We start from the raw sequence: 24143 nt of genomic DNA, 5'->3' as shown, positions 1-24143 counted from the left end.
TATTAACATGAAAATGCATTATTTACATGGTTCACTTAACTGTGAATATGATTTGAAATGCTCCACCAGTATTTTGCTTAATGTTTCATGTCATTGGAAATTCCAATGTCCAGTTTGTCTTAGAACAAATACAATATAGCACCAGTAACTACTGTCACAAAAACAACAGGTGAAATGTTGGATATAAAAGGAACAGTTCTTAATGTTAGCTGCTGAAAACATAAAACACAGATGATGGACTGAGGTTCAGAGATCATAGAACTAATATGTGATGGAGAAATTGTAGTGTAAGTAGTCAGTGGTATTATCAGCAAGCAGGCACAGCACTCTGCGTTGCATGTTTGAACAACTTGGCCCACTTCAGTATATGAATCAGGAAATTGTGGCTAAAAGAGGAATCTGTACATTAATGATTGAACTGCAGACAATGGCAAATGGAAGTATCTGAGAATAAAATTGTATGCAGTCACGGACTGTTTACTTCTGTTTCTTATTTTGACAAAAGCATATAACAACTATCTCATAAAGACCTTAGAAATGGTCAGTTTATTAAAATATGTTATCAAATTCAAATAAATGTTTATCCTATTTAAATTTTGTTGTAGGTATTATTGTAAAATTGTCTAAAACATTTCTTATGTTCATCCGTCCGTCCATCCGTTGTTGTTTGTCTAAAAATACAAACCAACATGACAGGCGTAAAATTACATTTTAATTGCTTGATGAGTGTTTTTGCTGTTGGAGTCAAGTCATGGCAGATAAAAACTCTTCAAAGAACTGCATGAATTTGCATTAAATCACATTGTCCTGCATGACATAGCAGACGTTGAGCTAGTTTTTACTTTCATTTAACAGTTCACACACAATGTGCTGAAGTTAAAGCACTGATGATCTATTTGGTCCTTGTGAAGTCAGTGTCTTGTCTTGTCTATGTGCAGATTTTTTACCTTCTTATCTTTATTTAAATATTTACTGAAGTCATCGTTGAATTGATTTGGATTTTCTGGGCCTTTGTTTCTGCAGCTCTGACGCCTCGTGGTTTCTATAGCAGAAATATGCACAAAAACAGATACAAATATTACATAAGTTTACATCAGGGGTGTCCAGCTCTGGTCCTCGAGGGCTGCAGTCCTGAAGGTTTAAGATGTCTCCCTGCTCCAATACGCCTGATTCAAATTAAATGGCTCTCCTCAACAGCATGTTGTCTAGTTCTGCCCAATTCTGTTGACCTATTAATCTAACAGTTGTGCTGCAAAAGGAAACATACAAGACCTGCAGGACAGCAGTCCTCGAGGACTCACGGTGGCCACACCCTGGTTTACATTAAACACAGCATGCAGTGTTTTGATGGTGCTTGGATGTACAAACCTGTTCTAAAAAGAGACTGGTAAAATGTAAATGACAACAATTTGCAACAGGTAAGAAACTAATTGAATAGGCAGCCTTTAAGTGGTGAAAATGGGGAGAGGTCCATCTTTCATGTATGATTTTTACACTATTTGGAAATCATTGCATTGTGATTTTATTTACATTTTACAAATATCCCAATTACTTTCTGAAACAGCTGTAGAGTGCTTATTTTATCAGAGACTGTGATATGAAGTTTTATTATTATTATTATTGTACCTCTGTTTGTGTTTTGAGACTGTCAGCTTGTGAAGAGCTGTGAGCAATAAGAGGATTAAATCCAGTTTTGTTTAGCAACCAGTAGGTCTTCTGGAGTCCTTTACCCTGTTAAGAAATAAAAATACAAAAAACATTCTTGTTACAATACATCAAAAACATAACTTTTACAAGTTGATAAAAATGTTAGCAAAAAAAAACAAATGATAACAAAACATGAAGACAAATACCTTCATTTCAATTTCCCCTCTTTCTTCCATCTCAAACGATCCAGCCTGGACAAGAATGTCAGCCGTGGATTGAGATATGTGAATCTTCATGGCTGTGTAACATAGAAACAAGTGTTTAGAATTTTTATTCACTTTTTTTCCAACTTTAAGATCCCCATTTTAAAAAAAGGGCTTTCAGCAAACACTGGTGACTCTACATTTGAAGATCCAAATAATTATATATCCTTAATGAACCATGAATGTCTGTAGAGATTTGCAGAAGGTGCCATCCAGAAGATCTGAATTATGAAATATTAAAACTAATGGTCCATCTAAACTATCAACCATTTCTGCTATTTATCTACATCAGCAATGCTGCTACAGCTGTTGAAGCAGAGTAGCTTGGATATTTCTTTTCCTGGTCACGCTGTCCAGCTATTCCAGAGGGACACCAAGGCATTCCCAAGCCAACTGAGACACGATCTCTCCAGCATGTCCTGGGTGTGCCACATGGTCTCCTCCTGGTCAGACATGTCCAAAAAGCATCATCTCAAGGAGGCATCTAAACCAGAAGCCTGAACCACCTTCGGCTCTTTCCATGCCAAGGTGGAGAATTATATATATATATTTTTTAATTTGGCATTTGGGTGTTTTTTTCATTTATCTCCTGAAGTTGTTTGGACTACTTGCATTGCATTGTCTCAGAAATTAACACTTAATTGTAACCAAAACGCAGCATGCAGTGACTGCTAGGCAGTGCATGATGCAAATGTTACCAGATGGTCTTAACACAGACCAAATACAAACTTCCTGTGCCATTACCATGTTCTTTGTTTACATCCTGATCTGAGTTCTCAGGGGGCTCTTTAGTGGAAACTGGCAGTAACAGGTATAGTGCTCAAGCAAATTTATAAACAATAAAACCAACAGTAGAGCCACATGCTTGAATGTGCACAAGGCTAAAGGACATCCCTCATAAGAAGCTGACTGCTTAGTTATCCAATGAGGGAATACAGACTGACCACTACATCACTTCCCCCTTTGGCTCAGTCTCTGCCTTACCACAACAGACTACAACATCTGCCTCTATAGTCATTTAATAAACTAAACCTTTTATACTGATAATGGTGTTCCCACAGAATACCTTCTGCTAAAGTTTACTTACGTAAGCTGTTACTTTCCATGCGAGAGGATGTGTTCACTGTGTCACCAAAAAGGCAGTAGCGAGGCATGGTGGTGCCCACTACTCCAGCAACCACTGGACCTAAAAAAAACATTCAACTGTGGTTTGACTATTTGGTAATCTGTCCATTAATTTTCCATCTTAATTCAATTTCGATTCTATCTCTTATATGCATAAAAAGGATTTAAATAAAGTAATTCTCTACAATGATGTCCTGAGGCCAAATTTATAGAACCAGAACCAGAAATCTTTCATTGTCTTATCTTGTTTATTTATTTTATTTAATCACTTTAATATATAACCATAAGATCCAAAATAAGTCCAAACTGACCATGGTTGCTCAGGATTTCTGGCTCCTTCTAAAAGAAAAGACTACAACTAACCAAAAGCTTAACTCTTAATGAAAAAGTCAGGTCTTTGAATCTTAAGATTGTTGGTACAGTCTGTTACCAGAGTGTATGCCAACGCGGATTTGAAGGCTCTTATTTGGCATGTGAGGGATTTTGAAGACCTGGATAGCACTGAGGAAATGTAAAGCCATCATGGATATCTCTATTGCATGCTTGTTTCCATTGCTGATTGGCAGGCCACTGGCTACCATGTATGCATCACCGATGGTTTCCACCTTATGGAGACAAAAGGATGACAGTTTCTTATAGACTTAAACAGACAATGAAGTAGTTTTAAAAATGTCTTTTACACTTTTTTGTTGGGACTTGTATGAAAGGACTGATGCCACTTTTGTGTTTTTATATGTGTAGAAAATATCAAGCTACTAATTAGCTTAGATAGCACGAAGTCAGGAAACAAAAGCTTGGCTGTTTCAGCAGTCTATGTTTTTGGTGAAATAAAACTTAAAGAGAATATCAAGAAATCCGGAAACTTGAAATCCTAAATTGACCAATCATAAGAGAGTACATACGCTTAACCATCTGCGTGTCGGACCTTAGCGGAGCTAGGCAGAGCCTACAGCAGTGACGCAGACGCCGCATGACTATAAATCCACCTTTAGAGCCCAGATATTTGTCGGTATTCATTCTTAATACTAAGCTAAGCTAATCAAATGCTAGCTTGTTTTATTATTCCATTAACTAGATGTAGGCTCCATAACTGGATATAATATGAAAACTTGTTTAGTTAATTAAGTAAATAAAAATGTAAACCAAAGTATCAAAAATAATTGTCTTAAAAGAACAACGTACATTAACTTTACTAATACTAACAGCTTCTTATCTGCAACAAAATTCTCATAATCAGTGCTTCTTACTTTGTAGACATCATATATCCTTATGATGTCGTCAAACAGACTGTAGAGGTCATTGAGGAACGCTACAACCTCCATTGCAGAGCTGACGGAGCACATGGAGGTGAATCCAACAATGTCTGAGAAGAATATGGTCACCATGTCAAAACTTTGTGGCTCCACAGATTTTCCTGCCATCAGCTGATCTGCAATGTACCTACATCCATAAAAAAAACAGCACGAGCGTAATAAGGCTGAGGAAGTCCACTAATAATAAAATTATAGCTTGTTTGGATGCAGACCGTACCGCGGTAACATGCTGGAGAGAAGTTTGTCTGACCGGGCTTTCTCCATTGTGAGCTGGTTGGTTCGTTCCTCCACCACCTCCTCCAGGTGATTTGCATACTTCTCCAACTTATCCACCATATTGTCCAGGATATTTGCATGGCTAAATAACAGAAAATCATAATTATCTTAATTAGGTTACTAGTTCTTAAGGAAGATATTTAAAAAACAGATTTGACCAACAGTGATTGGAAAATTCATCTGCTTGCCAAGATGTGGACGATACATTTAAAACATCTATGAAACTGGCTCTTGCACTAGTTTGACCCATTCATGAGCTCTGCACCTTTTCATTCAAATCTAAAGGAAACAAAACAGTTCTTATGAAGACGGGAACTTAAAGGTCCCATACAGTGTTGTTTTTGGCAGGCATCTCAGTTTTAGTGTTAGTCTTCAGCACGAAAATGCTTTTTAATTTTAGTCACATTTTAGTCATTTCTAAGAGCCTGCCCTCTAAAATCTCCAAGCAGGCACCAGCGAAAGCCAGATCCTCTCCCAGAGGAGCGTGGATAGGCACCACTCATGAACATTTAAAAGTTCAGACACATAGACAGACCATTCTCATTAGAGCTCAAAGAGACACATTTTGAATGGCTGAAATTGTTGACCAAGGCTGAATTTGGGGTAACACACTTTGAAAACAATGTTATTGGACCTCTGACACCTATGTGAAATAGTTGAAAAAATGTATAATAGGAGACCTTTAATATTTTAGTTTATGGTATATGTAGGCAAATAAAAGCACTCATACCTGTCTGGACTGATGTCCTTCAGTCGCCTCCGTATGGATCCAAATGGTGGTCGGTGTTCAGGGTTTTCACTCCAGCAGGCACTGAGGAGTGCATTGACATTATCATCACACATTTGCTCTGACAGCACTGGTCGGAGAGGTTCCCCGTGGAAAGGTGTTCTCAATTGCATGATGATCTCTGAAGGAAACATACAGCAAGACTTAAACGTGCTGGGGTGCAATTTAGTTTGATTCTTTTGCTGGACAAAGAGCTAAAACATGACCATTCTGTATAGGAATATAACATTTTTATTTGTAGAGTGTGCTGCAGAAAGCTCCAGCATCCAACAACTCAAAAATAATTGAGTTGCTAAGAGTAAAAGAAGGAATCATAACAACCTTTGGGGTCCAGATTGAAGTCTTGGTACGGGCTAGCCTTGGAGTTGTACATAAGTTCCCACATTATAATTCCAAAGCTGTAGACATCTCCCTTGGGAGTTCCTTTAACTGAACAACCAACTTGTCTCAGAAGTTCAGGGGCTGTCCAGTACATCTCTGCAACAAATTCAGATCAGCTGATATATGTTACTCTCTTCCTCCTGATCTGTACTGAATACTTTGATTTTAATTGACTCACCTTCATATTTGGGGGTTTCCGCTGGGATGATCTTGTTTTTGCTTCCATATTTAAACTCCCATAATCCAAAGCCAGAAAGTTTGACCTGGAGCCGGCTATCTACTAGACATGTGCTGGGCTTCAGGTTCCCATGAAATTTAAGGGTGCTTTTGTGAATGAACTCCATTCCCTATATCATGATTAACACATTTAAATCATGAAAGGTTCATAATTATAACAGGTTAAAGCATGTTCAGAGGTTTTCGGGGAAATTTTTTTCTGAACTAAGGGTGTTTCACACATGGTATGAAGTGGTGTATCGCGTGATTCTGAGTGTCATAGTGATATAAAAACTGTTAAATGATTTAGCACTGGTTTGAATTTTACTGTCATCTATCTGTTTAGATGTTACAGAAATTTCTCTCAACTGAAAGTATCTGTTTGGTTAATTCTAAAATCTTTGCGATAGAGATGAACACAATTAGAAAACAGTTGTTATAAGTGACTTTCTGAGCACCTTCATTTCTAAACACACTCACATTGACAATGTCATATGCAAATGAAAGCTTGAACATCCCATCAAGATCAATATCCGGAGCCTTCAGAATGTCCTGCAGAAAAGTAACAGAAAAAAAAAGATTAAAAACACTTTCCAGTTAAATGTCTGACCATGTGTGGTTGTAACTCCACTTAACATGCAAAAATTTAGTTTGCTTTTTTGTTTATTTGCTTTTTAAACTCACCTTCAGACTGCCTTTCTTGCAGTACTGGATTACCAAACAAATGTTTGGTGGTTCAATGCACACACCAAAGAACTGCACCAAGTTCTCATGTTTCATCTCCTTCATCTATCTTAAAGAGTTTAACATGGTTAACAACACAGTGTATATTTTAATGGAAGTAGAAATTTGCAGTTTTAAGCTAAATTATTGTTTCCACTGTGGCATCACCTGAAAACCACAGTATTTAGGGATTTTGAAAGGTTACTTTACGTGTACTTAATTAATAAAATCTAATAGACTGCAAAAATGATAAATGATCTTTGATGTTCAACAAAATAAGGAACTTTACCACATTGAACTCTGCGATGATCGAAGGTTTCTGTAAATTGCAGCTTTCATGGTTCCTCAGGTACTTTATCGCCACTTGATTTCCCTGCATCAAAGTAAAACATATCGTCAGTCAGAAAATATTTAGGATGTGATCTTCTTAAAGAGATATTTGTAATTACAAAATAGATAAATTTCACTTTTCTCTGCTTAGAAAAAAAAAACAAATTTCATAAGCAAGATCTTTTTCCCAATTCAGCACATCCATGGGTTTTAATGCTGTAGTGTGATGTGCTCATCGTCCAGCTTTTGGATCAAGCTGGTCATGATCAGAACTTGTTGGAGGACCTCAAGGTTTTTGATCCTGCTTTTCACAGTTTTTTACTCATTAAGAACATGTTTTGTATTGATTTGTAGGTACTGCTTATTGTTTAATAAAATACAGTCTATACAAACTGCACAACAATCAGTAAATTGCTGATTCTGCAGCCATGGTGATGCAAACAGGTGCAAGTATGCTGTTTGTTTTAAGGTTTAAACTAAGAACTACTCAAAAAATGTCTTATACTGTACCAAAAAATTATGTCTTATGTCTTAGATAAATGCAGGATATCCTTTGGTTTAAGAGATCTGTAACCGAGAGCAAATATTTCTGTCATTCCAGAGTATTTATTAATAATAAACGTAAGTCAACAAGGAAGCTAGATGGTGATTGATGCAATCTCACACATTTAAATGATAAGACTTCCTTATTTTCAGCTCGCACCTTGCTTTCACTTTTGGGTTGCAGTTAGTTTAGGTTAAGGAACTACTTGGTAAGAATAAGGAAAAGGTCATTCAGAACGTTGCAGAGTTAAAGCAGTGTTGCAGTAAAAACATCAAAAATAAAAAATCAGTTCAGGAGCTGCACCCCTTAATCCTTTGTTGATCACAGAGGTTGAACCAAGCATTGAGGAAATGAGATAATCTGAGTTCATGCTGTGCCAGAAAAAGTGAGTATATTCTTGTTTCTGTCTACCTTTTTAAGGAACATGACCAGCAAAAGATAAACAAGTTCATCTTTATTTATTTATGTAGCTCATTCTAAATAAGGACATCTTTATTAACAGCACTCAAGAAATATTCCAATGGCCACATGATGTTTTATTATTTGAGGAAAATTAAAAGATTAGATAAGTCGCAGGTCCCTACTCTGTAGATTAACACCAACTCTCACCAATCACCATAACTCATGCCTGCACCAAGTTATCCAGTGAAAGCAATAACTACTAGTAAGATGGAGTCAAGAAAAAGTAGGTCATACATTCATCCTGTGGTAAGAAAAAAAATGTTTATAGCTCACTTGGGGATTTATGAGTAGGTTACTCCCGGCTGGAAGAAAAATAAGTTCTTTTTTTCCTGTAGATATAAATATATAACTTGTAATACACCAGTAGAGACGACTTAATTCAAACATTATATTTGCATCAGTGACATCACCCAGTGACGAAACAAAGAAATTAAACGAATAATTGATGAATAAATGAATAAAGTGGAACTTTGTCACAGCATGTTTTTTTTAATCAAACCTTAATAATCATGCACTGCAAAAAAAGTAAATCAAATCATAAAAATATAGATTTACTTGCCAATTTTATTAAAATATGGCCTTTATTGTCTCCAGTGTATGACAAGTTCCAAAGCATCTGTTGGTTTCTTGCTCCTGAGACTTCCTGATCTTGGATTTAGATTTGTTTGGCTTCATAGTATAAACAAACTCTGACAGTGCTATTGAAACAAGCAGAAGTTTTAACAGTAGTCTTTTTTTTTAACGCTTTTACCTGGTAGAGACCTATGGTGGTGTAGATGTGCTCTTTGCCTGTCTTGTCCTGCAGGTCATAGCTGTTGCTGGAAAAATTGGTCTGACAGCTACCGCTCCCGCTCTGACTACCTGTAGAGCTAAGGGATACACCGTGGTTTCCCTAAGGAGATTCAACACAAAATTTGGTAAGTAAACACACAACTCAGTGCAAAGATTCTTCACAGGCATGCCATTTTTATTCTCTACTTCATCTTGATTGCTCTCACCGTGGGCTCTCTGATGATGGCGATGTCACTGTAGTTGATCATCCACCAACAGGAGTCATCCAGCTTATTCTGGAGTCTAAACTTCTGCAGCAGGAGGACCCCGATGCACAAAACTGCCAACATACCGATGATGGGAAAGGTCACAAGCACAGCCAGCAGGGCGATGTCTGTGAGGAAATGGTAGATTATAAGTGTGATTAGGTAAAAAAGGAGGGAGAATATTTACTTTTGTACAAGGCTTTTCAGCTTTGTTGTATTTTACCGTTATTCAGCCATTCACAGAGTTCGTTGTTGAAGCCACATTCTGGCATACCGGAGGGAGGTCTTCCTTTTGGCCAAACCACAGACCCAAACATAGCCGTTGGTCTAAATATTTGTCATTATGAGATAGAAAGATTGGTTTGGGTTATGCCAAACTTGTAGACTGATCCATGTGCTCATGTAATATGTGTGATGTATAAAATTCGTTACCTGATAGATTTGGTTTGACTTTCGAAATGGAGAATGGGCGCAAACTTGGTGTCGCCCCCTACATGCTGCAGGTCATAAATGGAATAGTCCAGATTTCGCTCCCCCTCTTCGTCAAAATGAACTAGCCCGGAGGCACCTGCGAATTATAAGTCATACTGCTTTGAGCCGAATTACTGATTTATAGTGTATTTACTTACAGTTGTCTTCTTTTTCAAAATCTGATGCCTACAATACTCATGTTTTACCAGGAGTCTCCTTAAAATTTGCAACTCTAATCCTAACCCTTTGGACTTTTCTATTAAGATGCTCTCCTTAAATGATACAAACCACCCCCACTGTGAATATTAATGACATAAAGACGCGTGTGATGTTGAGTTTCACTGTATAACTTCATAGTTCTGGTTTAAGACCTCATAGCTCATAGCTACCATAAAATCGAATGTTGTCTTTGTTTTTCAGTCTCTGCAGAAGCTCCCGGCCATCATGTGGGTCTTTGCCATCTTTCAGAACTTCTTTCATTCCCATTGCATAAAGAAGCACAGCATCATGTAGATAGGCAGAGTAGGGGCTGACCTACAGATTGAAAACAAGCATATTATCAAGCTCCAATAAACACGCTTTAAACTTGTGATTTTACATCCTGTCATCAATGTCTACTTGCCTCACTTTTAGATGTGAGGTTGCTCCGAAAAGGATCTCCTTTTAGTCTTTGAAAAACTTGCTTGAAGAAGTCATAATATTCGTATCCTTCGTAGGTTTTCTGGCCTATGATAAATGTCATATCGAAAGCTCGGATGGCAGCCTTGTTGGTCCTACTCTTCAGGGCATGGTTCCACAAATTATCCTGATTAGGAAAATAAAGTTCAGCACAAACCAGTCAGGTTTTGTCTAACATTTAAATTTTTCAGGACATAATTGCATTTTGTGTTGGTCCATCATAAAAAAGGTAAATGTCAGAAAATGTCTCTCATTTATTAACCTTTGAAAAGTGTAGCATGACACAGGAAAATGAACCAACAGTTAAGTCGGAGCTTATAAACAAACGAGCTGTTATACCAGTTCAACATTTAGAGCAGTTTTCTTTTTTTTTATTCCACATGTAAAATATACTGTAGAGAGATTTCTTTTTACACATGGCTTTATCAACTTTTCAAGTTCCCTAACTTTAAGGTCACGATTGCTTCCTACCATTTCATGAGGACGTATTTAGGCAGAGATATACTGCACAAATATATGAAGATATGCAACGTGAAGGGCATCACATGAACATTAATGATGCAAAGGATCAGATAATAACATTTTTGGCTAAATAAAAATGTGTAAATCAAGATAAAATGTCAGTATTTTACTTACTTCTGCTTGTATTATCTATTATGATTTGCACCACGTTAATAAAATGTGAACAAATACATAGCAGAAGTTAAAATTAATAATAATAATAGACATTTGGCCTAAATGGAACAATCATTTTAGTTTAGAACGGGTTTTCGTCGTGCTCATAGTATCATGAGACAACTAGTCATCAATTCAACCACCTCAAACTTCATTGATATTTTACTATTTTACATTCTTACAATCAGCACACTGTTATTTATTCCTGCTGGGGCCTCTTGGCCAGGTCATGTTTGCAAATGAGAACTGGTTCTCAAAGATTTTTTTACCTGGTTAAATAAAGGTTAAATAAAATAAAATAAATTGTCTGTCAAAAAGTAGTCCCAGCTTTGTTCTGTTAGCTTTCAAATAATCAGTCAGTCTTTATTTAAATAACACTTTTCTCACTTTTCACAGCTCAAAATGCACTACAAAGAAAAGGTTGTTATGCCAACAAGTCAGCCAAACCCACACACAACAGAGAAAGGGCTATCATGAGAAAAATCCAGAGACCTAGAAATGATTTCTTCCATTGTCCCATCTTTTAAGTATGTATGTTAGTGTTATGTTTTTGAAAGTTTACTCACCACGCCTGCACTGACCTCAAAATGCTGTACCAGGAAGAACACGTAGTCGCCATTCATCAGACCCTGACGCTCGGCCTCCAGCAGCAGAGCCAAGGCATCCTCACTGTTTGTCAGCACCACAATAACTGGAGGGCAGAGGGTCACACGTTTGAAACCGATAAGTGGCACTAAAGTGGCTTTATTAGAAACACTTCTCTTACCTCTGGCGACTGTTGAGATGTACTTGACGTTTTGATGAAGCAACTGAGTGTTGCTGGTGTCAAACTTCACCTCCGCTGTCAGTTTAAATCTGGATCTCAGCGGGTCCTCCACTGTTTTCCACAAAGCATCAACTTTATCCCAAGTGTTCGTTTCCAGTCCACCCCCAATCATCGCCACATGGCTCCACCCAAAGAACTCTAAGGTCTTCACCAGGACTTCTGCACTTCTTTTAAGGGGAGGTATGATTTTGATGTAAGAATCGTAGATCTCACTGTTGTCCATTTTAGAAGACTGTCCCACAAAGGCAAACATCGGGATCTGCCACGTTGATGCAATGAGACCCGTGACCTGGAATCCAAGCTCAGTTTGTCAAAGGATGAAAGAAGTTTAAGACTTATTTTTACTCTAAAAATAATTACCAGTTCAATTCTGCATGATTTATTGCCTATTACATGGATATCAAAGAAATTATTAATAGCATTTGTTATGATAAAACACTTCATTACAGGTAAAGTAAAAAAAAACAAAAACAAAACAGCACTGGGCTCCTTAAGGTCATCCATATGTTATGTAGTTATGGTTGTCCAAACACTGTTCTTAAGAAGTTAAATTAAAAATTATATTCACATATATTCACATTTTGATTAAAATCACTCAAATTAAATTGATTGTCAAGTAAAAAAAAAAAAACCTTTATTATAAAAAATATCAAATAAGTAAATTAAAATGGCATTATTGGTATTACACATCATAAAACCCTTTTAATCCTGTGTGATGAATACAAATGTTTAATGGTTATAAAACAAATATTATATTGATGCTGTTGAACGAATAAATCCCTTTTTTACATCCCCCTACACATAATTTGAAGTGGTGTCTTTCAGGAGAACTTCTGGTTAATGTGTCAAGCTTCGTGGCCTCAGCAGCAGGTGATCCAGGAAACGGATGTTTTAAAGCGGTGCAACATTACAGTGTCTCTTTTAATGTAAGTCGCAATGATTCCCTAACTTTAACTGCATCATTTTTAATGTTGAACCCTAGCCATGATATGAAGAGTGATGAAACAACGGTTGAATGTGTTCGAAAACAGTGACTGGATCGTCAAATGACATTTAAAAGCATCAATGGTTGGGAGAGATTTAAACCCAGTAGTCTGGCTTGACAACCATAAGAGCTGCTCCATCCTTCAACCTGTTTAACTTCCAGATGTGGACTCGCTTGCTAAATGTGCAGCAGGAGCTGTTTTATGATTTATCAATGCAGTGCAGTGATGATAGAAAAAAAATATAAATAAAAAAACAAACAAAACAATGGAAATCAGCGAGTGTCTGTATGTTTTTTTTATGACTTTAATATTTTAATATGAGGCCTGATGTTTATTTTAACCATCTAAAACCTGAGATCCCTAGATTTGAGTACAAATGGCCAAACTGTGCCAAAACAGCCATTTTGGAGACTTCATCTGAACTATCTTTATTAAAACTGCTCTAATTTAGTTCTACTTCACTTTATCAGAGTTGTAATGTTCACATCTTATGCTACAATTTTTAGAAACCCTGAAATTTGTTTTTCGTTTGTGCTATGTGCCGTCTTCATTTATTCCTCACCTGTAACATACTGATGTGTACACTTCTTAACAAATCTCGCGTATTCCTGGTAGTATGCGAATACACGGTCGCTGCATAGATCTACTCACTTAATTATGGGTTCACAATTTTCTAGGCTAACTTTCAAGGGGCCTAAACAAAATGGCACATGGTTTAAATACCTGAAGTTATACCCTGACTCTGTAGAGGTCATGAAATGAAGCGATGTGGGCAGAGCATATTAAATTAAATGTGTCACTTGTTTTCTGTGTAATATCCTAATTAATCCTAAAATGCACAAAGCTTTGTGTGTTGCACATGTAGCTTTATTTATTTCATTAAGTGACAATGATACAGTTGATCATATGTTGTGGAACATGGCAGCCATTTTTTTAAATGAAACTATGTTTTGTTTTGTGTTTTTCTCTTTTTTTCATCTGTTGTGAAGTTTTATTGCCAATTTACCTTTTTCCTTTCATTGAAACATTTTTGGTGTAAATTGGTGCTTTATAAAAATGAGCAGAATCGAGTATAAGCACAGTTAACTCTAGTAAAGTTCCTGTATAAATACAGCACATAAAGTCATAAAGGAAATGTTTTTATTTATTGTACTATGTTTACTGTGTTATCATATATATTTTTTTTAACTGGAAATATCATTATTTAACTTTTTCTTCTTCAGTTATTAAAATATTTTTTATATAATTTCATTTGATATATAGAAAGATAATTCAAATAATGATATTTTTCTCATTATCACTCATCTGCTGTTCAGTATTCAGATGGGGATTGGAAATGTATTGTCAGAGTTAGTGATTTGGTGTTTATATAGCAGGTGCTGTAACATTACCAACAAAATAGGGATGCACCTGCGGAATGACCCAAATACAGTTTGTCATTTTTCACAGATTAAACAACACATTTATAGCAACTTCACATAATATCGAACATCATAACATTTTAATTTAATCCTTTATTGTTTTCAGGACTGTATAAATAAACAAACAACAAAACAAAATTGAAAACATAAAATGCCACATGAGTCATACCTCCGCTTCCTCAGGGCACGCTGGACCAAAGAGAGCCGTCACATTGTCCCTCCACACCTGGCTGATGAATTCTCCCAGGGACACTTTAGGACTACAGTCTGTATCCTTGTACACAAAGTCCAGCCTGTAGCTCCCCAGGAAGGAGGAGTCGGAGTTCACCTTGTCCACGGCTATCTGTATGGCCGAGCCCAGCCGCTGGGCACTGAAGGGGTAGAACATGCTCCAGGGAGCCTGGAAGCCAATCAGCAGCTTGTGGCTTTGGGACCCATTGCTGGTGTTATTGATGACAGAGGCAGCAGCTAACACCAGTGTGAAGTGAAACACCAGTATGTGCCTCATATCAGAGCAATATGCCGCGCTGGAGTTCACTCTCATTCTACTAGTTGCTTGGTGCTACAGGGCTTAAATAGTCAACTTGCCTGGTGATGCTGAATAGTTGGTTTGGGAGGAGGAGATGTAAATGTGTGGAGAAGAATGGGTGGTACAAAGAGAAAGAATCCCACATTTTTATATTTATTTGTTTTTTAAATTCAGTTCAGTGGAAAAATAGTGGAACATCAATAAGAATTAATAAAAGACTTTTATTTAATAATTAGATTTATTTGCAAATCAGTTTTATGTTAATGATTATTATGTTTGTTTAGATGCCTGGAATGAAATGCTGATGTTCTTTTTCTTTTGTTTTTTATTGTTTGTTTGTATTTTGCTTAGTATTTTAGAAATGATTCATGACTGAGCAACACAAATAAGACATTGTGGTTTTTACCATCTTGATTAAGTTTAACACATACCATACCCTACCACAGCACACGGTGGGGGGGTCCAACTTGGGCCACTAGATGTAGCTACAACCCACACACTGGGCCTTTAAAATCAACTTCATTTCATTATTTTCAAAATTATTTCAATTCACAACAAAACTACAAGAGCTGTTGGTGGTGTGGTGGTTAGTACGGCAACAAGGTTCCCGTGTGGAGTTTGCTTGTTTATGCATGTGTGTGTTCTTTCAGTCCAAAAACATGCAGGTTAATTGATTATTATAAATCCTACCTGGGAGTGATTGTAAGTGGTTTTGTCTCCCTGTGATTGTAAATGGTTTTGTAGTCACAAGAAACATGTTGCAACATTTTTTTTTCAAAAACAATGTTTATTATGTCTTGCTTAATACACATTGTTATGGTGCAGTTATAATAGTGTATCATTATTTGTATGGATTTTTAAAAACATCCTTTCATTTAATGACCACTTAACAAGATTAAGACAGTAAACGAAGAAACATGAAAAACATGAAAATTGAAATTCCCTCCATTTTGAAAAGACACTGCATGTGCTGTGTTGGCCACACCCCCACAACAGGGGCATCAGAAAAGAGTTCAAGATGTTTTCTTAAAGGAAAAGTATTAATCACATACATACTATAAACAATGCTTGACTTAGAGGTCTGAGACTCATGTTCTTCACAGAGGACAAAAATGAATTGTCGGGTCTCAGGAGGATAAACATGTGTAAATCTGTGAACATGCATATAAGCACATACATACATGCATATAAAGTATTTTAGTTATCCCTTTCTGTCTCAATGGTGTAGTCACCAGGGTGAAAAGATAACAAGAATAATAGTCAAGACTGTAATGATCAAACTACAAAAAATAAAAAAAGAAACAAACAGCAGTACAAAATGTAAAAAGAAAGACAAAAAACAAGGCAGAAAGAAAAAATTAATTAATGGATATGTTATATTTTTAAATGCTATCTAAAAACTAAGAGAAATAACAAATGATTATGTAAAAAAAAAAAGTTAAATATGGCATCAGGGTCTAAATATATCTAACACATGTATCATGAAGTAATGTTAAGAATGGCTTCCACATTTTCAGAAAAGAAAAGGCTGTTCCCTCTGCAACAGATCTGTAAGCATTTTGTTTAACCACATCTTACAGAATGGAGACGATGGAGATTTCCAATTTAAGAACGTGATTATTTTAAACCACATTTATTTAATCTGTAAAACAATCGTTGCTTTATTCTTTTTTATTGAGGTAATTTTCACTTTGTTCTTTTGATTTATTGTACTAAGAAGATTGTAGTCAGTGACTTTATCAATTTTTATAACTTGATATGTGGTCAAAGATAATTATAATTCATACTGCTAAGTATAATTATTTTACAGGTTATAGTTGTTAAAAGATTTATGACTTAAAAATACAGGGCTGTCTTCATTGTGGTTTTTATTAGTCTAGATTTCATCAGCTCAGAGGTCAATGGAGTCATGATGAAATATGATTAAAAAAGATGGTGACGGCTTCTATTGTCTTCTAAGAGAAAAGAAAAGGATTTCTGGGAACCTTTAACATTGATGCAATGCACTGGGAATTATATGCAAATAGCTTAGAAACTGTGAAAGAAAGTTATTTAGTCAACTGAACTAAAGATTTATAATAAATTAAAAATATTCCGTTATATTAGTTTTAATTTATTTATTATATTTTGAATATGAATATAAACAAGATGGATTTCCCCCCAGTATTTCCTTGTCAAAGAGTTTAGCCTTTTTATGATTTGTTTCTTAAATACTCATCATTTCAATTTCTAATCTCAAAAGGCTGATTTATGAAAATTGTTTACTATGTTTGATTCCAAAGGTGCTGCATTTATATCCTTAGTATTGCTCGCATCTCTAAATCTAGCATCAAAGTTCATTATTATCTCATTTGCTTTTAAAAGAGGCAAACTTCACTCCATGCTAACAAAAACATAAGGAGCAAACACACAAGGCAAGTTTATTTAAGCAACATTAGGTAATCTAATTAGGAAAACTCTACCCATGATAATATAAAGGCTATGCAGCAAAAAACCAAGCAAAAACAGCAAAAAATCAGAGGAGGCAGGTTGAACCTTGATGGTCACACCTGAGTGCAGCTTTAGGTGCTAATGGCCACAGGTGAGCAGATTGTACATTAGTGGTGTTGCTGTCTTCAGCTGCTTCTCCTCATGGGATCCTAGTTCAGCTTGAGCCCAAACTACTGCTGCTAATCCCACCAGGTAACCTCCCAAAGCTTCTCCTAATGAACCTTTTTCTTCCATCTTATTGTTCGGCAAAGTCAACTAGTTCACACAAGAAAGCTCAGTCATTTTACCAATAAAATCTAATTATTCTCTAAAAGCACACAATATTAAACTAGCCTGCGGGGATCTGTGGCTTTGGTCTTGTGATTGCTAAGCAGTTCTTTGCTCTTTTAGATATTTTACCTGCATTTCAGAAATGACTCGTGTTTGCGCTCTAGCAGCTGTCTGGCAAACTTTTCACTGAATGTCTCATGTTAATGTAATCAAATATGCTGTTTCACACTTTCAAACAAGTAGCTGAAACTAATAGTAATGCAGATGATTTGAAATAACAGGTTTGTGACCCCACAGTGGCTAACCTTAAGAGTCAAAACGTCAGCGTTTTTACATCTTGTGTTTTTGTTCCTTAAGTTTGTTTGAAATGTCTGAACTTTGAACAAACTGCAGATAAGAATACTGACCTTTCATCAAGTGCAAAATGTTGTTTTTCTCCGTCACTGCCACAGATAAAGGTGTTAGGTTTATCATTCTGAGCTGGTTGTTAAAGGGGGGGAAAAGCTATAAAGCGGTTTGATAAATTGCAAAAGACTCATTGATAAAATGACCTACAACTGAGGGCAGTTTGATGCCTGTGTTGTCTTATCTGTAAAAAATGATGGTGGCCAAAGTTCAAAGGTTTTAAGTCGCTCAGCTGATTTTATGAGATCTTGTTCCTCAGAGCAGAGGAAGAGGATCTGCTGTGTACACACACCTGAGAGGACGAGCAGCAGGTAGGTAGAAAAGCTGGCGTTTTTCTTTGGCAGTCAGTAGTCCTTTAAACCCCGCTGTGCTGGCTCTGTTTGCTCTTTTTGTTTGTGCAATGTAACAATGGATCTGAGAGATGAGTGTTGCACAGCAGCTAAGATATGCCTTTTGGATACTCTGAAATATATTCAATTTGTTGAGTAAAGTCATGAGTTGCAGCAGCAAAAAGGATTAATTTTGAATGTTGTCAGTAGGCTTTTGTTTCCTGTAAGGGTGGTCGTATATTTCCTAGTCATAATATACCTTGGTATCAGTGTAAGAATTAAATGAGACATAAATCAACCTCAGTGTGTTAAAAAGAGTGCTAATTATTTGAGAAGACGTGTTTGTCTTGTGCAAAATGTGTTTATATTCTTCCAGTGTATGTAAACATCATTCAAAGCCTACTATAGACATGCACTGTAATGTTTCTGAGCTTTCATGGGCTGGACTCTTATCTTTGAGTGATTAGGAGTAACTGTTACACAATTCTTTTTGACTTTGAACCCAAGTAATTGTTGCTCAAAGGAGCTCAAAATTGCATAATGGGGATGCATAACATCTCCTTTATGCTTGGTGTGGTATGTGAGAGTCCTTGTTGTAGATCTGGATAAATCCCAACATTTTTCTGGATTCCAGTTGGCCCTGCACCATGGACTTCATCTTCCAGTTGCTGTTTTCCCCTCTCCCGACCCCGGCCATCATCTCACTGTTTGCGGTCGGTGCAGCAACCTTATTCTATCTCAACTTAAGGCCCAGTCCCCTCCGAAGCCCAGCTGATCTCAACTGCCAGACTGTGGGCATCAAGGTAAATTTAAAGATGTAAAATGGATCCATACATCCATTTGGTGAATTCTTGTATTTGTTCTGCAGAACCATGAATATAATTCTGTTTTTGTTTTTCAGGGTGGTGCAAGAAAGGTTGCCTTGTTGGAGGATAACAACAACCTGACGTCATTTTTCTATAGTGATGCCAAGACCCTGTATGAGGTTTTTCAAAAGGGTCTGAAGGTGTCAGGTGATCACGTTATTGTTTACATTCATTTACTGGTTGTGTGGGTGTGTGTGTTTTGTTTTTTGTTTTGTTTTGGTTTTTCTTTTTTTTAATAGAACATATATTTTGCCAGTATGGCAGTATATATGCAGGATTTGATGTCTGAAATTTTTTGCATTTTATTGAAAAGGTGTTTTTAATTAATATGAATGACTATCACATACTATGAAATAATTTTAAAAGCTGTCACATACCTTCCTTGTTTTAAACTAAGCAAAAAAGGCAGTGAAGGGAAGGATATCTCAGCTCATGACTACGAAATCTTCAAGAATTGATGTGTTAATTCATAAACTAATCTGTAACACAGAATCACATTTAAACCCTTTTTAACTTAAAGCATTCCTATTTTTCAATTATTTTAGGGCCAAAATACTGCTGTGGAGCTTCATATTACCTGAAATTGTTCAAATACATCACAATATGTAAAATTCTGGCTCATTTCTGACTTTCAGGTAATGGACCATGCTTGGGCCACAGAAAACCAGGAAAACCGTACCAGTGGCTGAAGTACAAACAGGTAAAATAATGTAGCAACATGAAGACGAGGTGTTTTGTGAACTTCAGCTGATACTTCCTCCTCTTCCTCTTCGAAGGTGTCTGACAGAGCGGAGCACCTGGGGTCAGGGCTCCTTCATAGAGGTCTGAAGCCAAACTCAAACACATTTATTGGCATCTTTGCTCAGAACAGACCTGAGGTAAGTACACTCATGGCGTCTGTTTAGAAAAACAAATCTCTGGTCTGACAAGCATGCCATAGCTTTTCTGTCCCGCTGTTTTATGGGTCACTTGCAGTGGATTATTGGTGAACTGGCATGTTACACCTACTCCATGGTAGCAGTTCCCCTGTACGACACGCTGGGTCCTGAGGCTCTTGTGTTCATTATCGACCGAGGTAATTGATGCTTCCCTTGCACTCTGATGCTGCTAATTACAGAGGTTGTAGAAGTCCAGTAACTCCTTAGTTCCCTCAGGGAGCTGTTGAGTGTGCTTTAATCTCTTGTCATTGCACTATGATTTTTTTTCTCTTTATCCATGAGTACTATTCCATCAAATTGAACTGCTATTAAGTCACTGTTTTCTTAATCTTTCAGCTGAGATCTCAACAGTGCTCTGTGACAATCAGAAGAAAGCAGAAATTTTGCTGCAGAACCGAGAGAAAGGCCAGACTTCAGTCCTAAAAACCATCATCATCATGGACTCTTTTGACCCTGAGCTGCTTGAGCGGGGAGCAAAGTGCAGGGTGGACATTGTGTCCATGCAGGACGCTGAGGTAATGCAAGTCAAACACAAAAGTGTTTAGTGCTGAAGATCCATACTTGCAACTGACACTCGACACCATTGAAAACATGTTTTGTTTTCCATATTCCAGGCAGTGGGGAAAAGTAATCTTCAAAAGCCAATTGTAAGTCTACAATAATGGATTTCTGGTCCTTGTTTTGATGCAATTAACTCCATGCTGTTCTGATGCAATGTTTTCATGTCAAACAGCCACCGAAGCCGGAGGACCTCAGCATTGTCTGCTTCACCAGTGGCACTACAGGTGATCCTTCTGCAGTTTAAGCTGATTTCATCTTCAGGATATGAATGGATAACTTACCAGGCCCAAGACATTTTTATTTCAGAACAAGAAGCAAAACTATTCCCTCAAATGTCTGATTTTCTAAACTGCTGTCTCTTTGTTACCAAAGGAAATCCCAAGGGAGCAATGTTGACCCATGAGAATGTGGTCTCCGATGCTGCTGGTGTCCTCAGAATCTTTGAGGTACAAATGATAAAATTGAATCATTTCTATTTATTGGACCTTTTGAGTGCAAATCTTTTAACGGGGCTTCTGTCTCTCAGACATCAGTTGTTCCATGCACCCAGGACATCAGCATTTCTTTCTTGCCTTTAGCCCACATGTTTGAGAGAGTTGTTCAGGTAAGACTGGATCTTAGTTTATAACTCCCGTGAGGATGTTTGAGCTTTAATGTCTTTCTGTCTGCATCTCATAGACAGTTGTTTACGGTACCGGTGCCAGGGTGGGCTTCTTCCAGGGCGACATCCGACTGCTGCCAGACGACATGAAAACCCTACAGCCCACCATTTTTCCAGTGGTGCCTCGCCTTCTTAATCGTGTCTATGACAGAGTTAGTCATTTTTGTTGGAAAGGAGCTGCCTCGTAACTCTGAACCTGCTTAAGACATTAGTTAAGTACAACAATCTACCTCTTTGTCGCCAGGTTCAGAGCGGAGCCAAGTCTCCTTTCAAGAAATGGCTGCTGAACTTTGCTGTAGAGAGCAAGTATGCTGAGGTGAAGGAGGGCATCGTCCGGAAGAACAGCATATGGGACAAACTCATCTTTAACAAAATCCAGGTACCGCCTCTGCTTGAACAAAAGCAGCTCATGTTTTAAATAAAAATGTAAACATGCGATTCTTGTCTCAGGAGTCCCTCGGGGGGCGTGTGCGGATCATGGTGACAGGAGCAGCACCCATATCTCCATCTGTTCTCAACTTCCTAAGGGCTGCTCTGGGCTGCCAGGTAATAAACCTTTTAATCCTCTCTGTCTTTCCATGTGGGCCTCTTCTTAAACTGCTTAGATGAGGTTCTGTGGGACCTCATCTTGAAGTTCTGGGTTAAGAGACTGAGTTTACTACAGTAGTAAAGAAGTTTAAACTTTCATCAGCTCTGAGGTGTTTGCAAAAAATTTACAGTGGGGTAATTCTTTGGGGGAGTAGAATGAACATGTAAAAGTGTCTTATGCTGTCATGGTAACCTGATTACGCTGCTCTGGTTTGATGGGTTCTCTCAGATCTTTGAAGGATATGGTCAGACAGAGTGTGCAGCTGCCTGCACCTTCACCATGCCAGGAGATGCAACTTCTGGTATGTACTCATGCTTTTGACGTTGGTTGAACCTCAGCGTGCTACAACAGAAAAATCTGCAATATATGTTGCAGGACATGTTGGTGTGCCTCTGCCTTGTAACATTGTGAAGTTGGTTGATGTTGAAGAAATGAACTACTTTGCCTCAAATGGTGAAGGGGAGGTAAGTTGAAGAGAATTTGGTGAGTGAAGTTTGGGACGATTAAACACTGCAACAGAGACTCGGACACTTGGCTAGCTAATGCCAAAGCTAATAAGTAAAATCCTAACTTAATTTGTCATGATGTGCCACGGTGCACCTGATTTAGGACTTCTGTTATGATGTTGTTGTTCTCTGTGGTTTTCTCAGGTCTGTATGAAGGGTAAAAATGTGTTTAAGGGCTATTTAAAAGACCCAGAGAAGACTGCAGAGGCCTTGGATAAAGATGGCTGGCTACACACTGGAGATATAGGAAAATGGCTTCCGGTAAGATGTAAAAGTACTTTTTCTTTTTAAGGTTAAAAACGTAATGGAGACTTTAAAAGTCAGTTTGCCTTTAGCTGTTTTAACTGGAGAAGTAACATCATTTTCTTTTAACCCTTGTAATTATTTATCTAAAAAAATGTGCTAAAAATAAGAGAATTGTCCATTTTTTCTTCATGACGTGGACATTTAAATCAACTCATCTTGCATCAGCGTTCACTAAAGACGTTGTGCATCGTTTCTCCTGTTTGACTTGTTTTGTTTGTGACAGAGTGGAGTCTTGAAGATTATCGACCGCAAGAAAAATATCTTCAAGCTGGCTCAAGGGGAGTACATAGCACCAGAGAAGATTGAAAATGTTTATGTACGCAGTGGACCAGTGGCTCAGGTGTTTGTGCATGGAGACAGTCTACAGGTAAACCCTGCATATCTGCTGTGAGTGTGTGTGTTTACAGAGCATACTGGCTTTGATAACAATCCTTTCCTCTGCCTGTAGTCCTGCCTGGTTGCCATTGTGGTCCCTGACGCTGAGATTCTGCCAGGTTTTGCAAAAAATCTGGGCTACCAAGGCTCCATTGAAGAACTCTGCAAAAACACAGTAATGTTTTATTTCTCTCTGAAATGTGTGTAGGAGGACCTTTCTGCTCCTAAGCAGGAAACGTGGTCATTAACGCTAGAGGCAGCCAGTTGGAGTAGTTTTGCATCCTTGCTGTAAAACTCATGAAGCCCATGTCTGTAGATCACATTTAATGAAACCAGAGCCTTGCTGAATTGTGTGCTTAAAGACATATTTGAAATGATTTGACCAGATTTTTCTTTTCTTTCCTTTTCAGGAAATTAAGAAAGCCATCATTTCAGACATGACCAAACTTGGAAAAGAAGCAGGTCTTAAGTCCTTTGAGCAGGTACTGATCTTTCTGGGTTAGCAGGCACCTATCAAGGCATTTTGAAGGTGTTTTTGTAACTTTGCAGCAGTGCTCAGTTCCAGCTGAAAGAAATGCATTAAAATAACTAGTTTAGGGGTCATACATGGTTTCAGTAACTCAAGACAAACACTGATTTGTGAAGTCATTTTTCAAACTTCAGGTGCTACAAACTTCATTAAATCTGCCTCTACTCATCATCTACTGATGCACTGAGCCCAAAGTTCAGTAACATTGAGACCATGCAGATTTCAGGCCCTCGATTAATTTCTTCTCTTCAAAAGGAACAAAATGTGCATTTTCTCTCCTTTTAAGAGACACATTTATAATTCATAGTGTTTCAATAAGCATATTGGTTAAACAGGTGCTGAGACTTCCAGATGATGGATAAAAATGCAGGTTTTATTTCATTTTCCAATACCCATTTGACCTTTTTTGTCTTCTACAGGTAAAAGATGTGCACCTCCATCCTGAGCTTTTCACCATCGAGAATGGCCTTTTAACTCCCACCCTCAAGGCCAAAAGGGCCGAGCTCAAAGCTCTGTTCCAACCACAGATTGCTAAACTTTATGCCAGCATCCAATAAATGGAATAAAACCCTCCAACTCGTTTCTTTTAGTCTTGACTATTTAATTTAATTAGTCTATGATGAGCCTT

At 37.4% G+C, this 24143-nt stretch overlaps 2 protein-coding genes across 3 annotated transcripts; one reads left to right on the top strand and one right to left on the bottom strand.

The window, feature by feature from the left end:
• Nucleotides 1-1617: 1617 nt before the first annotated feature.
• gucy2g (guanylate cyclase 2g) lies at nt 1618-14669 on the bottom strand. Its single transcript, XM_041974397.1, has 21 exons — nt 14331-14669; nt 11695-12043; nt 11510-11619; nt 10198-10380; nt 9965-10109; nt 9537-9672; nt 9328-9431; nt 9066-9232; nt 8819-8959; nt 7021-7104; nt 6693-6797; nt 6489-6560; nt 5971-6139; nt 5733-5888; nt 5355-5532; nt 4566-4706; nt 4283-4475; nt 3466-3640; nt 2998-3096; nt 1854-1945; nt 1618-1731 (listed from the first exon to the last, which is right to left on the bottom strand). The coding sequence occupies exons 1-21, from the start codon at nt 14667-14669 to the stop codon at nt 1618-1620; spliced, it is 3252 nt and encodes a 1083-aa protein (XP_041830331.1).
• Nucleotides 14670-17267: 2598 nt separating this feature from the next.
• acsl5 (acyl-CoA synthetase long chain family member 5) lies at nt 17268-24085 on the top strand. Of its 2 annotated transcripts, XM_041972978.1 has the most exons (22): nt 17268-17372; nt 18115-18166; nt 18819-18987; nt 19086-19197; nt 19686-19750; nt 19827-19928; nt 20026-20125; nt 20325-20503; nt 20603-20635; nt 20722-20773; nt 20922-20995; nt 21076-21153; nt 21228-21362; nt 21455-21589; nt 21661-21756; nt 22028-22100; nt 22175-22263; nt 22450-22566; nt 22835-22978; nt 23060-23161; nt 23397-23468; nt 23935-24085. In XM_041972978.1, exons 3-22 carry the CDS (start codon nt 18832-18834, stop codon nt 24070-24072), a joined length of 2052 nt encoding a protein of 683 aa, XP_041828912.1. In that variant the 5' UTR covers nt 17268-17372; nt 18115-18166; nt 18819-18831; the 3' UTR covers nt 24073-24085. The 2 variants fall into 2 exon arrangements, with proteins under 2 accessions (XP_041828912.1, XP_041828913.1); XM_041972979.1 differs by lacking the exon at nt 18115-18166.
• The last annotated feature ends 58 nt before the right edge of the window (nt 24086-24143 follow it).

The sequence above is a fragment of the Melanotaenia boesemani genome, chromosome 21 (genome assembly GCF_017639745.1).
Source record: "Melanotaenia boesemani isolate fMelBoe1 chromosome 21, fMelBoe1.pri, whole genome shotgun sequence".
NCBI lineage: Eukaryota > Metazoa > Chordata > Actinopteri > Atheriniformes > Melanotaeniidae > Melanotaenia > Melanotaenia boesemani.
This window is presented reverse-complemented; position numbering and strand designations above follow the sequence as displayed.

Coding starts and splice junctions, on each gene's coding strand:
- gucy2g (XM_041974397.1), bottom strand. CDS start 14,669: ATGAGGCACATACTGGTGTTTCACTTCACACTGGTGTTAGCTGCTGCC. Junction 8,960..9,065: donor CCATCATCAGAGAGCCCACG/GTGAGAGCAATC, acceptor GAATCTCCTTAG/GGAAACCACGGTGTATCCCT. Junction 1,946..2,997: donor CATGGAAAGTAACAGCTTAC/GTAAGTAAACTT, acceptor TATGTTACACAG/CCATGAAGATTCACATATCT.
- acsl5 (XM_041972979.1), top strand. CDS start 18,832: ATGGACTTCATCTTCCAGTTGCTGTTTTCCCCTCTCCCGACCCCGGCC. Junction 19,929..20,025: donor TTGCTCAGAACAGACCTGAG/GTAAGTACACTC, acceptor GGTCACTTGCAG/TGGATTATTGGTGAACTGGC. Junction 20,774..20,921: donor CTTCACCAGTGGCACTACAG/GTGATCCTTCTG, acceptor TTGTTACCAAAG/GAAATCCCAAGGGAGCAATG.